Here is a 15,437-nt window from a genome sequence, read left to right as displayed (position 1 = left end):
ATCCAATATTTTACTCTGGAGTGTCAGCAAAGCCGCTGAGAGAGTCCACTGCGCCAAGGGAGCCACTCACAGCTGAGGTATGGTATGGCACCCCAAAGTACTCCCTCTCCCCTTTTTGGGGAAGGATCCAGTATGTAGACCTTGGAGTCTCAGAGACCCCTCTGAGAGAGTCCACTGCGTAAAGGGAGCCTCCCGCAACAGAGATAGTGAAGTGATACCACTTCCCCTGGGATCACAGCTTACTGGACTTTGGACGTCGTTTTGACTCGTCTACCGGTTTGTGTCCCCATCGCCCTTCCCCTCCTCTTTCCATGCTGTGTCCTTTACCCTCCCTTCCTCTTTCCCGCCTTCGTTACCTGTCTACTTCCCCAGCTCATACCCCCCCTCCTCTGAATCTTTCCCCTTGCCTGCTTTTCCCCTTACGTATTTGTGCTTATTGTTTACCTCTATCTTAAAAGTAACAATGTTGCCATGCTCTAATATCTGTGCAACCTTTGTAACAATGTAACCTGTAACTATGATCTGATGCTCATGTAAAGCGCTCTGATACCTCCGGGTCTAGCCAGCGCTATATAAAACCTTTAAAATAAAAAATAAATAAATAAAAATAAAATAAAGCATAGCGTTTTTTTATACAGATGTTGTCAAGGCTAGACAAAATGCGCTTTGCCCGGGGCCATCCTCAGGCAGATTGTTTGGTACTTCCATCTGAAATGTTATTTTTTATTTTTTTGTTTGAATGCATAGAAAATTTATTATTCTATATTTTACCATTCCCCTTTATTCTTTTTTTAATTTTGTTTTTGTCAGGATCATCCTGACCTTGCCATTGATGACCTTACACTCAGTGATGTGATGGCACGAGTTAATGCTGGCAGAAAGGGGTCCCTTGCAGGTGTGTGATCTTGCGTTGTCAAAATGATTTATAGCTCGGTAAATTGTTATCAACTGCATGCCTTACATTTCTCTATTCAAGCTTACATGTGCCTATTCTTCGTATAACTATTCACCTTACTGATTTATACTTTTTTCATGTTTTTATTACATATTCTACTTCTGAGCTAGAAGTACTGTGTTACCCTTACAATGCGGTAATGTGAGAGTGTTGCTTGTTTTATTAAATATAAATGTGAGTAAAATGTAGAAGACGCCACTGGTCAGCACTTTCAAGAGGATATATATTTTTAAAGAGTTGCTTCTGCTTTGGATTTGTTCTGTTTGGCAAGTGCACAGTTTGACTTGCTGCTATGAACACACTTAACAAACCAGCCATTCGTTACAGGTTCTGTGGGTATTTCTTAAGCAGCACATTGGCAAATGTTACTTTTGAGAGTGAGAATGGAGAACAGATTTGCCTATTTTTAGAACGCCTCTGCCTTGGTTCTCCAGTTTGTTCACATTGTGATTATCATTTTGTATTGTGGGATGAAAAGTAGATTCCATAGTTGCATAATTCTTTTCCGCCTGTGGAATGATGTGAACTTGGCAATGACAACATAAGATATGCTCCTCGGACTTGGCAAATTCATCGTGGCATTCTCTCATTACTGACATAATGCAACCTATTGTACAAGAATGACTGGCTTTCACTAGAGCCGCTTGAGCACTATTCCTCTGCGAGAGACACTTGAGAGCCGCACCTCGTAAAAAGTGTAGAATGTTTCAATCTTCCCTTAACACAATATGTCTGTTAAGTACGCTGTTGAATTAATCAGCATTTGATAACATTTTTAATACAATCTAATAAATGTCTTTTTTCATACATTGATGCAAGATATAGTTGCTCATCTGTTTGTTCCCATGGGTTTTCTGCACTGGTGTTGATACATTTTTAGTGGGTTTGTTCTGCATTTCATATGTGCCTCTAATTCTATTGCAGTTTCACCAATTATACCAACTTTCGATAAAAGAAAATATTGTTCTGGTGCGGGTAAGGGGATGTGAGCAGACTGGCATTGCTGATGATAACATATACATCAACATGGGAGTCAGTTTTGTGTTGTTAAACACAATGATTTTCGGCTGGTGATATAATTTGAAGATGTCTACAATTGTGGCTTCTTCTTGAAGAGAATTCTAAGGCAATTCTATTAAAACTGCCAATATCTTATGGTGATATGGTTTTCCGAATTCTCAGTAGGCTTCATTGGAGCTTTAATTTACAAATTGTTGCCAATAATGGAAGGCTTCAGCTCAGAGAGATGAAACTTTGTAACGGCTTGTTTTACAGCTTGATGATTTTTAGCTTTCTAGTCTCTTTACAAACGCTAGAATGAAACAAGAGAAGAGAAATAGTTGCATATTAGCACAGCTCCCATATTTACTCCTAGCGGCATGATGCATGAAAAGAGTGGGCAGGAAAGAAGCATGATGAAATAAATTCCATGAACATATAATGCCAAAGACCAATCTGATTCAAACTTCAAAATGGTCCTAACGGAGATTCGAAAGGTGGAGAAACAAATTTCTACAGAGTATACCAATTCAATTATAGTATCTCTATCCTACAAAGTGATCAACACAACAAATAAGGGGGAAGGGGAGAGAGTATGGAAAAATGCAACGGAGGCAAAATATATGCAAGCAATTCAAATTGTATCAAAGGTTGGTAATATATACATATAGTTTTAAATACAATGGTTGCTCCATAATAATTAAAAAAGTGCTTGTGCAAAGTGAGGGGTGGTTGAACATATTTAAACAATAAACAGCAAAAAGTACCATTTGCATGCACGCAGGGAACTTCACATAGCCTGTAGGTAGTTATGATAAATACCCAAATTATCATCCATAATGTAGAGGTGGATGCATGAATCTGCCCGCTTCCTCTACAAGGGTACTAGTTCAGTGCAGGCTGGAGTAATTAGGTTGTTGATGTTTTGACGTCAAAGGGGGGAGGGGCAATCAGAACTTTGCATGCGGGTCTTCATTTTTTTTTTTAAATCAATTTTTTTGAATTTTGCAGTTTTCTCAGAATTTGCATGTACAGACTTTGTTGTTTTTTTGGTCAATACATTTTGTATTTTACATATACATTAGTGAGTCACAGGTACACTTCAGGTGACAATATAGCCACTATTCTGATCCTAATGCTTTGCACTTTTTCCCGGCATGTCTTGACAGCTGCTATTAGTGTAGAAACGTTACCATCCTTTAGTCAATACTTATTATTGTATACCAACTTCTGATTGCAGTTGGTTTTGTTTAAATACAGAAGAGAAAAGAATACAGGTTAGTGCAAGTGTCCGATCGGTATTAATAGATTAAAAAAGAAGAAAATAACTCTTGAAACATTTGCTCAGCCCGTAGTACCCCCAACTTCCCTACATAAGTTTTGTGTGTTGCTTTTATGTCTATTGACTGCTCGTTACCTCTCCACTTTGGTGCTTGCGTAAGCGCTCTAGACCAACCAGTGTATAATTGCTAGCAAAGTGTTGTTTGTATACGCGGTTGTGGCATGCGTTTGTTGTGTCTACCTATGGACTACTCAGCAGAGGAGTCCCCTATGGCCCCATCCACACTCAGCTGCAGCTCAGCGAAGAGCGGGTCCCAATATGTTGCAGTGCTAACCTGACGTAGACCAAGGGTTTCTTCGTGCCTGATGGCAATACTTTTCACCTTGGCCCATGCTAGCAATGAGTTACACCCGGCCTGTGCATGTGCATGTGGGGGGACTGGTGATCTCCATCTTTCGGTTATCAGCCTCTTGGCTACCACCATTCCTAAGTCCAGGAACCTGGATGTTACTTTGGTGTTGGGTGTTCCACGGAATTTTGCATGCAGGTCTTCATAAGGACAAAACAATTAATTGGGCAACCTGTGAGGGGACATTACCAGTTAAAAACCATGCTGTGTGTTGTTTTTAAAAAACATTTTGAGCTCTCCTACTCGTGCACCAACTCACCTGGAGTTGTACACAATCCGTCCTGAGGTTAGACAAATAAAATGTATTGCCAGGGAAGGTTCTAAGGCATTCTATCCTTTTCTCAGGATTTATCATTGAAATACTTTACCTTTACAATATCCTCCACAAGCTTTTAAAGACAATAATTTTTTGTGAATTTCATAAAGTGCAGTTGGAAACGGCGCGCATATGCAAGGAACCCCCTGTTACAGACCACGTCGTGCTAAACACAATGGTGTGAAGATACTCGTGCAAATAACTGGTCCTTGAACAAGAATATAATTATGACCAGAAATATGAGAAGAAGCCACAACAGAAAATTCATTCGCTAAATAATACGATCTATCGGGTTTCCACTAAACCCCTGGAACTAATTATAACAACAGTTTATTTCCACACTCAGATGTAACTATACCTGTGACAAAAGGTTTCCTTTTATAGTCCATTTTGTGGAAGGACTAGGATTTACTCGCATCAATATAAATAGAAAATTGAAGAAACTCCCTGTTTTTTAACTTTTGGATATATGTGTTACCATAACTGTTAGTCTTTTTTCCTGGCCCTGAAGAAGGTGATCTAACTATCTATCATCACCGAAACGTACGTAGGCCGTACACACTAAAGACCTGGACAATGTTTTGCTGATTGGAAAACAATGTATAGATCAGCTTATGACTAAAGTGGTAGGACCCCTGTCTCTTACATCTACAGTGGTCCACCTCAGATACTTTTGGGTTAATCTTATGTAAAGTTTTGTTCATTTGTCTATATTTGTTCTTTTAGAATAAGTAGTGAAAGTAGAGGTATGTAAGGTATGTATGAGAGAATGAATGGTAATAGGATATGATCAGTTGTTAGGGGTGTTTCGCTTCAACTGCACTTTATGAAATTCACAAAAAATTATTGTCTTTGAAAGCTTGTTATTTATGATTATGTTTCCGTGTGACAAAATAAACTGTACTTATGTATAAACAGTCAAATTGAAAAAACAAAAAAGATAAAAAGAAAAATAATAAAATAATGTCTTCAAAGTAACTAAAGTCCTTTCTCTTTTTCTATAGCATCCAACTTTATAATTTCTTTGATAGATTCATGTGACAAAGCAATATAGGTCTAATCAGAGGTATTCTCTTTGCTTAGTTTATTTCTCTCTCCCCCCTTTGGACCTTAAAATATATTGGGAGAACTCTTCCTTTTATATAGGAATTAGTGCCATCATTAGAGGAAAGAACGGGCCAGGACTACGTCCCCCAAAATGCTGCTGGTTATGGACCAGCCTATCTGGAGGCATGAGTAGCATTAAATGAGAGACACCTGGGCCGGAGGCACGTATTCATTTCCAGCGTGGCCTCTGAGGAAGAAAGCGATGAACTTTCGAAGTGTGTAAGGCTAAACACGCGGAATACAGCTGTTTGAACATAACGGCAGACAGGAGTCTGCACATACCCACCCATGAAAAAAGGTTTGCCACCTTCTGTTGTTGTTTGGGTGCTGTTCAACTGTGGGCACAGTGGAGCTACGAGATATATATATATATATATATATATATATATATTACCTACTGGCGGTCGCCAGTAGGTATATATAGTTAGGATTTTTTCTCTATGGGATTTTTGAAAATTCTATGTCTAATAACTTTGGCGTTAGTGGACGGAATTGGCTGAAATTTTCAGGAAAATGGAACATTTTGTTTCTGAGCAGACCCTGACAATTTGGGGGGGTTTCATCAAGGGGGGGCCGAGAAAAAAGGGGGGTCCCAAAACGCATTTTTCCCATGTTAATTTCCATAGGGCGGTTGGCCTCACTTTTAGCTCGAACGGCTGAATGGATTTGCACGAAACTTGGCAAAATTGTAGGGACTGTTAGCCCGATGTGCCTTTGCTAGGTCTCAATATAAGTGCTCCAGTGGATTTTGAGTAATTTAGGTTCAAATAAAGATATATATCTGGGCGGAGCCTAACCACACATCTGATCTGATTGGCTGTCAGCACCTCATCCAAGAAGTGTTGGCAGCCATCTTGGGACCAATATACATGATAGCACCTCATTAAAAAGCATTGTAGTTAATAGAGGGTTTTAGGACTTTAGTTACATTATAAATCATTTGTTGATGGTACCATACTCGTTTTAGGAATTGTGGTGGGTTCTAAGGTGATTTTACCATGTGAAAAAACCTTCTGCTGTGATATCATGAATATTGTTTGAAAGAAAACTAATATCTCATGATTTTCCCACAGTGGTTTGGAAGGGGATCTATAAGCTAAACTGAAAGCATATTTTCTGTAAATTCACATTATCTTTCTCAGTCATGTGAAAATGAAGTCTGACATTCTCAGTAAAACATGTACATCCAACAAGGACAGAGACTGTCAGTTGATTCCTTTGTGTTCTACTGCAGCCTCCTAGAGTGTTCTAAAGAACAACTAGAGCGCTAACAGTCCTACTTATTACAAAGGTATGGCACACCTGAAGCCATCTTGATTGGAATAAAGTGGTAACTCTTAAAACATTTAATTTAAAAAGAAACAACATGAGGGGGTATATTTTGCCATAGAAAGTATGATTAGTGCTGCAGAATGAAAAATTAGGGCACATTTTGAGTGACTTCTCAAATCCTTTTCTATTTCATTAAAACATTCTGACATGCAGTCTCCCAAAATGGCCACCAGAGACAAAAGAGCCCAAATGTAGCCCAAATATCACCCAGATGTAGCCCAAGTAGAGCCCAATGACAGAATGTCCCAGAGTGTTCTAAAGAACAACTAGAGCGCTAACAGTCCTACTTATTACAAAGGTATAGCACACCTGGAGCCATCGTGATGGGAATAAAGTGGTAACTCTTAAAACATTTAATTTAAAAAGGAACAAAATGAGGGGGTATATTATGCAATAGAAGGTATTATTAGTGCTGCAGAAAGAAAAATTAGGGCACATTTTGAGTGACTTCTCAAATCCTCTTCTATTTCATTAAAAAATTCTGACATGCAGTCTCCCAAAATGGCCACCAGAGACAAAAGAGCCCAAATGTAGCCCAAATATCACCCAGATGCAGCCCAAGTATAGCCCAATGACAGAATGTCCCAGTGTTCTAAAGAACAACTAGAGCGCTAACAGTCCTACTTATTACAAAGGTATGGCACACCTGAAGCCATCTTGATTGGAATAAAGTGGTAACTCTTAAAACATTTAATTTAAAAAGGAACAAAATGAGGGGGTATATTTTGCCATATGAATTATGATTAGTGCTGCAGAAAGAAAAATTAGGGCACATTTTGAGTGACTTCTCAAACCCTCTTCAATTTCATTAAAAAATTCTGACATACAGTCTCCCAAGATGGCCACCAGAGACAAAAGAGCCTAAATGTAGCCCAAATATCACCCAGATGTACCCCAAGTATAGCCCAATGACAGAATGTCCCAGAGTGTTCTAAAGAACAACTAGAGCGCTAACAGTCTTACTTATGACAAAAGTATGGCACACCAGAAGCCATCTTGATTGGAATGAAGTGGTAAGTCTGAAAACACTCAATTTAAAAAGGAACAACATGAGGGGGTTAATTTTGCCATATAAAGTATGATTAGTGCTTCAGAAAGAATAATTAGGGATCATTTTGAGTGACTTCTCAAATCCTCTTCTATTTCATTAAAAAAATTCTGACATGCAGACTGAAACATGCACTTTGAATACCAGCAGCAGACGTCCCTGGTGAGCAGTAGCTTTACTACAGTGATCTAATGTGCAACTAGAGTGCTAACATTCAGAATTTATGGCAAATCTGTGACACATCTGAATGCCTTCTTGATGGAACCAAAGTAAACAAGCATTGAAAATGCAATAGATCTCGCCCTCGTTTAAGTTAAAGCCATTCTGTTTGTAATGAGGTGGCTTTTTAGCTTTGCTTTTATTAGTGTTTTTTCAACTTACATGTAAATAACATGCATCTGTATGCATATAAGTATATGTATGCATGCATTTATGTTTGTATTTATATAGATATACAGATGATATATGTTTATATATGTATGTATATATATATATTCACTGAAAAAACCATAGGTTATAGACCATATATAGTTAGGAATTAGCATTTACAAAACCTTGAAAATTCACTGAAAAAACCATAGGTTATAGACCATATATAGTTAGGAATTAGCATTTACAAAACCTTGAAAATTCACTGAAAAAACCATAGGTTATAGACCATATATAGTTAGGAATTCGCATTTACAAAACCTTATTTTACTCACACAAAACCATTGAAATTCCATATATAGTTAGTTGCACTAACTATATATCGCGCACCCGCAATCCACTGCTGATGATGTCACATATTACATCATTCATGACATGGTCAGTGACATCACTGATGACATCACTGATGACATCTCAAATGACATCACTGATGACATCACTGATGACAACATCCAGTGACTGTATGTTTCTGTAAAGTTAAAATATGTCTTACATATTGAAGAATGAGTGGATGTATAAGTGTCTGGATGAAGGATTTAGTAGGTGCATGACTGACTGTATGAGTGAGTGATTAAATGTGTCTCACTGAGTGCATGGGTTAGTGACTAAACTGTCTTAATTTGTGCATCATTATGTCTGTTGTTCTGTAAACTGTTGCATGTGTTGATAAGTAGCTATATGAGTAACTATATGGGTTATTGATTGGTTGCCCAAGTATTTGTATGGGAGACTGAGTGTGTGTGTGGGTGGCTGGGAGGTGTATGACTCTGTGCATAGATGTGTGAGCAGTTGATTCACTAGATGTATGGTTTCAAAAGTGCATGTGGAAACAGCTGTATGGGCGGTTGACTGTGTGCATGAGTGTATTGGTGAGTGAATGGATATCTCAGTGCTACATGTCAAAGTAAGTACATATGTAAAACACAGTACATGTGAGAGTTGACATATATAAATAACTGTGCATAAGAGCCAGTGAATGTGTGAGTGGCTGTATGGATCATTGTGAACTTGTATCAGGGATTGTATAAGAGAGTAAATATGTGTTAGTATATGTTTGAATAAGTAAAGTTTGTATAACTGTATAGTTGAGGAAATGGAGGTGTGATTGATTCTTTGCATGACTGACTAGGTGTGTGAGTAACTCCATGGATGAGTGACAGTCTGTGAGTGTCTGTTTACACTGATTGTATCTAAGGTTATATTAGAGTCTGAAGAGGTTCATCGTATTATCACATGAATGATATCATCAGTGATGTGATCAGTAATGTCAAATGAGATGTCATCAGTGATGTCATCAGTGATGTCATTTGAGATGTCATCAGTGATGTCATTTGAGATGTCATCAGTGATGTCATCAGTGATGTCACTGACCATGTCATGAATGATGTAATATGTGACATCATCAGCAGTGGATTGCGGGTGCGCGATATATAGTTAGTGCAACTAACTATATATGGAATTTCAATGGTTTTGTGTGAGTAAAATAAGGTTTTGTAAATGCGAATTCCTAACTATATATGGTCTATAACCTATGGTTTTTTCAGTGAATATATATATATATATATATTGATATAGATATATAGATATTGATATATATATATATATATATATATATATATATATATATATATATATATATATATTTATAGATAGATAGATAGATATCTATATATATCCAATCTTTAATACAATTTGAATTGTTTGGATATATTTTGCCTGAGTTGTATTTTTCCCATACTTTCTGTCCTCACCCTCGCCGTCTTGTTTGTTGTGTGGAGATCACTTTGTAGGATCGAGATACTATAATTGAATTGATATACTCTGTGAATTTGTTTCTCCACCTTTTGATTCTCTGTTAGGATCATTGTGTTTGTACTGCACTGGACTCAGGTTCCACTTTCTTTTTGGGTTACCCCATTATTTTGGAATGGTGAGATCAATCCGAAGCAAGAATATTCCTTCAAAAACCATTGATTGTTATGTGATCTCATGTGTGTCCAAACTATGTGGCTTATGGTAGGGTAAGTAGTTGCAAAAAGATATATTATTTAATTGATAATTTTATGACCTTGTGTCCGGTGTGCCTTGTTTGATTGGGGAAGATGGAGACACTCAACACACACTGGAATCAAGGAATGAATCGATAAAACACATATTTTCAGTGAGTTGTGGGGCTCAACAGTTCTGCAATGATAATGTTGACTTTTTAAAAAGATTGTACAGTTTTAAGCATTGTTTTTATCTTGTGCTTGCTTTTGTACTGCCTTGCATTGGAGATCAAATGTTTAATTAAAATACTGTATTTTGCAAGCTTTGTTTGATCTTGCTGTACTGAAGAAGAAAGCGAAGGATGAGAGGAAACGAAGGAAATTAAAAGTCATTAAAACCGAGGAAGAAGATTTCTCAGAGCCACTGAACTGCCCCGATGTGACGCCTTCCCCCTTGAAACTTGAGGCATCAGTAAAACTAGAGACTCCCCTGCCGGTCCCTATACATGCCGTTAAAGAGGAGTAAGTTTCAACACTGCCATTTTCATCAGTGTTTTTTTAGGCATATTTGCAGGCAATTTAACATTTCTGTTTTGCTCTAAAGTTATTAGGATTATAGTGCCCTGTTTGTTGCTTGAATCTGGGTACAATTTGTAGAGGTCTCCTGATTATCTAGCTTACAGTTGTGAAACATTGCAGAAATAATCTTGTTTCTGGAGAGCTCTCTAACAAGGAATATTTAAGAGCTGCTTTTCTCGATTTTTGACACAGAATAGCTTGGAAGATTCTTTTTTTTTTTTTACAGGAGGTTAGCATAGTGTTTGTGTTATTGTGCAATCCTGTCATCTACTCGGCTATTGAATATTAAGAAAGACTACCTTCCATTGCTCCGTGACATATTTGTGCGGTTTTTCATCCAGGGTTTGTACTACTTTTTCTTCCTTACAGACCTATGGAGGATGTGAAGCCAGCTTTAGCGTTCAATGAAATATCAGCCAACTTCTTCTGCCTCCTGTTAGACATCTTGTTACTTGAGGGGCCATCCAGCCTTCCACTGGTAAGTTATGATTGTTATAGATAGCGGCGAGGCTGCACTCTTGCTATTTGGCTCCAACGAAACTAGGCTTTCTAGTCTGCTGCTTTTTTTAGCTGTTGGAAAGCTTCTCTTGCTACCCATTCATGCCTCTTGGTTACTTTTGTAAGGGAATGTAATGCTTCCGGCTGGACTTCCTCAACAAAAGCACATCAATTGATATGTTTGTTAGCTTTTTGTGTGAAGACTTCCAAGCTCTTTCTCATTTGCCCCAGCGTGTTGACATATTCGGTCAAATGCAAGTAGATACAGCAGCATTTGCACTAAGTAACCTTGAGATTGGGGTTCTGACTTCGGCACTGGAAGATTTTACACTAAATTTGGTGATATTATTACTATACATAGTTTAAATATAAACATTTGAATCCATGTGTGGCCTTGAATGAATGAATGAAACCCGACTTATATTGAGCTACTTTGCCCATAGGGCGTCAAGGTGTTAACTGTTCACGGGTTAACTGTTCAGATAGATTCGATCCAGGCTGTTCTAGTAGCTATTATCTGAGGGTATTTGAGGAAAGTTGTCTTCTTTCTGCATTGGGTGGCATTTGGAGCATATTTTCTGCTTCGTTTTTTTAAATTAGTTATTCCCTTTCTATTTGAAGACTTTGTCAGAGAGTGTTGATTGCTTATTGAAAGGTCTGATTTGCGTGAATCTGTTACTAGCCTCTTTATCCTTCCTGCTGACTGAACACAATTTTTCTTCTGTAATTTGTATTTCCACAGCATTGGAACTTTCATAGATTCAGATACTTGAACCATACCCAGTTGCTAGGCTGGGAATCCTCTCTACATTTAGAGCAACAGTAAATAGTGTTAAATGGTCATAGGTCTAATAACGGAGTTTGTTTAGTAGCACATTCACCTTGTTTGCAATGACCCAAACATCAGCCAGAGAGGTGGAAGTAATGAGATCTCTACTCTCCCTACAGGCCACCATAGCTCAGATTTCCATTGCACATTCGTAGCTTCTACCAGTACTTCCATGGACTTCAGCCAGCCTTAGCTCCAACTAAAAGTGAGTTGTTTCTGGGGTATTATATCTTACTATTCTCGGATCTAAGTGTACATCTCCAACTGCTTACATAGCAGATAAAGAGAAACCAATCTTTCTTCAGATATTGTCCATACTGCGAGCAAAGGAAAATGTATGCAGACCAAGTGTTGGAAGCTGTCTGTATATACTATTCCAAAGTGAGGTATAGTGTGCACAGAGTCCAGGGGAACCCAAAAGGTAGGCAGAGGTAAAGTAGATATCACTTCACTCTCTATATGTGGTAGTGTGGTCGAGCAGTAAGGCTTTATCAGAGGACAATGTTCAGCATTTGACACTCAGTCAGCAAATGAATTCACACACTCTGAACTTCAGACCAATTGTTTTTGTATATAAATATTCTTTTAGTTATTTTATTTCCTAGAACCAAGCAAGCCTGGCACAGGTAAGTGATTAGTACTTTGCAGTAAATATACAATTTGTAACACAGTTGGATTGCAATTGTAATGTACTTTGATTTGATTACAGTAGTGTTACTGATATTGCAGTGCTTTTCAGAACACCTTACACATACTTTGTATAGGGTTGTTGGTAAAATTACAGGCAAATTACTTTTGACATTACTTTTCTTACACAGTGTAGTATACCTGGATACTGCACTGGGACATTTCCTGTAAAAGGTAAGTAAAAGCGTTTTTGTTAGATAATACAATTTTAAAGGATTTCTTTAGGTTTTCAAACTCCATACTTGGCAATTTTTCCCCAAAAAATAGTCAATGTTATCCTATGGAGGAAAATAGTGTTATCGGTTTTAAGGTAAGTATTCGGTAGAGGGAGTTGAGGTTCTGGGGGTAGATTCAGGGGTCCCCCAGGGTCAGGGGTGCACTCTTGTTACACCCTCAGCGGCACTAGGGAGCCGGGTGCTGAGTGCTTACGCCTATTGTTATCAAGTGGTGGATAGGGGCCTCCGGTTGGTGGCTGCTGATGAGTAGGCCACTTGGTTGTGGGAGCCAAGCTCCTGGAGGTGGACGACGACAGCCTGGGGCGAGCCCGCCTTCAACAGCCAGTTGTCGAGATGGGGAAAGACTGTAACCCCTGATCTGCGCAGATGTGCTGTGACCACTGCCATCACTTTCATGAACACCTTAGGGGTGCTGGTAAGTGTGAAAAGTTGGCCTGGCATATGCTGTCCACTATTCTAGTGGGCACCTTGCACCAGTCCAAACGACCCTTATTGATGGTAGGTTTAAAGACAACCTATATAGAAAGCTATCCTAGTGGCAGCTGTGGAGAGCAGCCTTCAAGCTAAGTCTTGAAGGAATGTAAAGCAGCTTGTTTTACCAGTCTATAATCTCATGAATGACCAAATGAAAGTAGAACTTCACCAGGTATTTATATAAAATATATGTATTTATTCTAAACACATCCCTCTAGTCTCTTTATGAGGCTAGAGGCCAAAGTACATAAAGAAAACTTATTAAAGAAGACTGCAAATTAGCACAACACATGATTAGCCCTAGGGGCGTCACAAACTATATTCTAAGATAGTGGTATAAGAACCACAACTGACATAGATACCAGGTCTAGAGCCTTTAGAACCGCTGGGGCCACCAGAAACCACCCAAGATAGTGACACAAGGGGGACGCGTGCAGTGACTACACACTGACGCAAATCACCATTTACTTCTATGGGGAAAGTCGCAGTTGGAAAATTACAAAGGAAAGACACTTAGAAGAGAACTTGGAGCAAACCCTTTAGAACTAGGCAGTTCTAAAGTCAAGACCCACAGGAGCACCGGAGTATTCGAGTTACCCCACCCAGGGAAGTCGGGTGCATAGGTGTCTTTTGGTGTCGGGTTATGTCGTCGCTTTCAATGGCGATTTGCTGCAAAGTGCTGCTGGCGACAAAGTCGAAAGTGTCCGGGTGGAACAAAGATCTAAAGAACCTGAAAGCAGAGGGGACAGAGTCTGGGTCACTAGCCAGTGACCAGGAAGACGATGAGAAGATGCCAACTGATGTCTGGTGATTTCAGGTGAGGAAGGTAAAGCTTGACTCTTCAGCCACGAGGACCAGGAGGTGTTGAGGATGACCAGGAGCTGGATTAGAGCTGTCCCACGAAGGATGTTGAGTGCTGCGATGTCGGTTTCCGGATTGGACCCAACAAGCCTTGGCGATAGCAACCCACGCAAAGGAGGGGAGTCGGGGCACATCTGAAGCAACCAGGAAAGCCCAAAAAACAGAAGAGTTACCTTTGTGGGGACCCACCAGTCGACGGACCCGGGATCACGAAGGAGCCTCAAGCCGGAATGCTAGAAGCGGGCCCACGGAACACTCGTTGAGTGTAGACCCACAATCATATGGTGCTAAGGGCTTGGACTAAAAGTAGCCCAATGCACAACTTCAGGAAAGCTCGAGAAGTTGATGCACTAGCAAATATGCACATGTCCAGGGGTTCCGGTTCCACGTCACTCGTGAGGTCTGTGGGTCTCAGCTTTGCTGGGATCTCGTGACGGCCTCGGAGAAGTCTGGAAGTCTGGGTCCTGTGTCGCAAATCCGTCGGGATCCGGCCGGAGCCTTGGAAAGCAGACCGGCAAGATGCTTCTTTGGTGCCTGTTTGAACAGGGGGGTTAGGATTCCAAAGTGTTTAGCACCAAACACAACATGTTTCCATGCAGCCATTCCAAAGTTAGCATTATCCGTGAGGTTATAATGCACTTAAAAGTATATGGTCTGGCTGCATCACAGAACAGCTACAGAGAAGTGATTCCGAAAGCTGCAGAGGGGTTCTGCACATGCATGGGCACCCTCTCACACAAAACCAAGCACTCTGCCTTCAGGATTGTTAAGGCCTGCCATAGGAGTGACTTATAGGTTTATATGTGTCAGTGATATAAGGTAGATATAGGTAACCTATATCTTAGTAATGGGTGCAAGCACCACCTTACCCAGGCTGCAGTAGCAGACCTGTGGTGCCATTTTGGAAGGCTTCCCAGGGGTAGCATAATACATGCTTCAGCCCCTGGTAGACCTCTGGGGTACCTATGCCCTTAGTACCTAATGTACCATATAATAGGGACTCACAAGGGTAACCCAGTAACCAATCTGGAGTGTACTTAATGTACATGCAATCAATTTAGAGAGGAGGCAGCTAGGCTGGGGTCCAAAAAGTGGGGGTAACCATAGTAAGCAGATCCTACTCTCCTACAGTAAGGCCATAGGGGAGCATGGTAAACTGAAAATGCTCATGGCCTACCGTGAACCCTAGGTAACATTTTGAACTTCTCCTTCCGGAGGAAGCGGTTGACATTACATAGATCCAAGATAGGACGCATGCCTTTGTCCTTCTTAGGCTCCAGAAAGTAGTGGGAATAGCAGCCACAACCTACTTCTGGGGTAGGAACTCGCTCAATAGCTCCTTTGGCCAAGAAAGCCGTAACTACCTGATGGAGAAGGACCAAGTGATCCTCTAGCATGCAATGGTATT

At 39.8% G+C, this 15,437-nt stretch overlaps 1 protein-coding gene across 4 annotated transcripts in view; it reads left to right on the top strand.

Moving 5' to 3' along the window:
• The window catches only part of NFRKB (nuclear factor related to kappaB binding protein), a 988,461-nt gene that overhangs the window by 165,355 nt on the left and 807,669 nt on the right, over positions 1–15,437 (top strand). For all 4 annotated transcript variants that reach the window (XM_086956902.1, XM_086956901.1, XM_086956903.1 and 1 more), the window contains 3 exons: positions 811–895; positions 10,189–10,387; positions 10,814–10,922. In XM_086956902.1, the coding sequence (XP_086813028.1) occupies positions 811–895; positions 10,189–10,387; positions 10,814–10,922 (393 nt within the window). The remainder of the gene's footprint in view (positions 1–810; positions 896–10,188; positions 10,388–10,813; positions 10,923–15,437) is intronic.

Source organism: Lissotriton vulgaris, chromosome 2_1, assembly GCF_964263255.1.
Source record: "Lissotriton vulgaris chromosome 2_1, aLisVul1.2, whole genome shotgun sequence".
Taxonomy (NCBI): Eukaryota; Metazoa; Chordata; class Amphibia; order Caudata; family Salamandridae; genus Lissotriton; species Lissotriton vulgaris.
The sequence above is the reverse complement of the archived record's forward strand: the minus strand, read 5'-3'. Positions and strand labels throughout refer to the sequence as shown.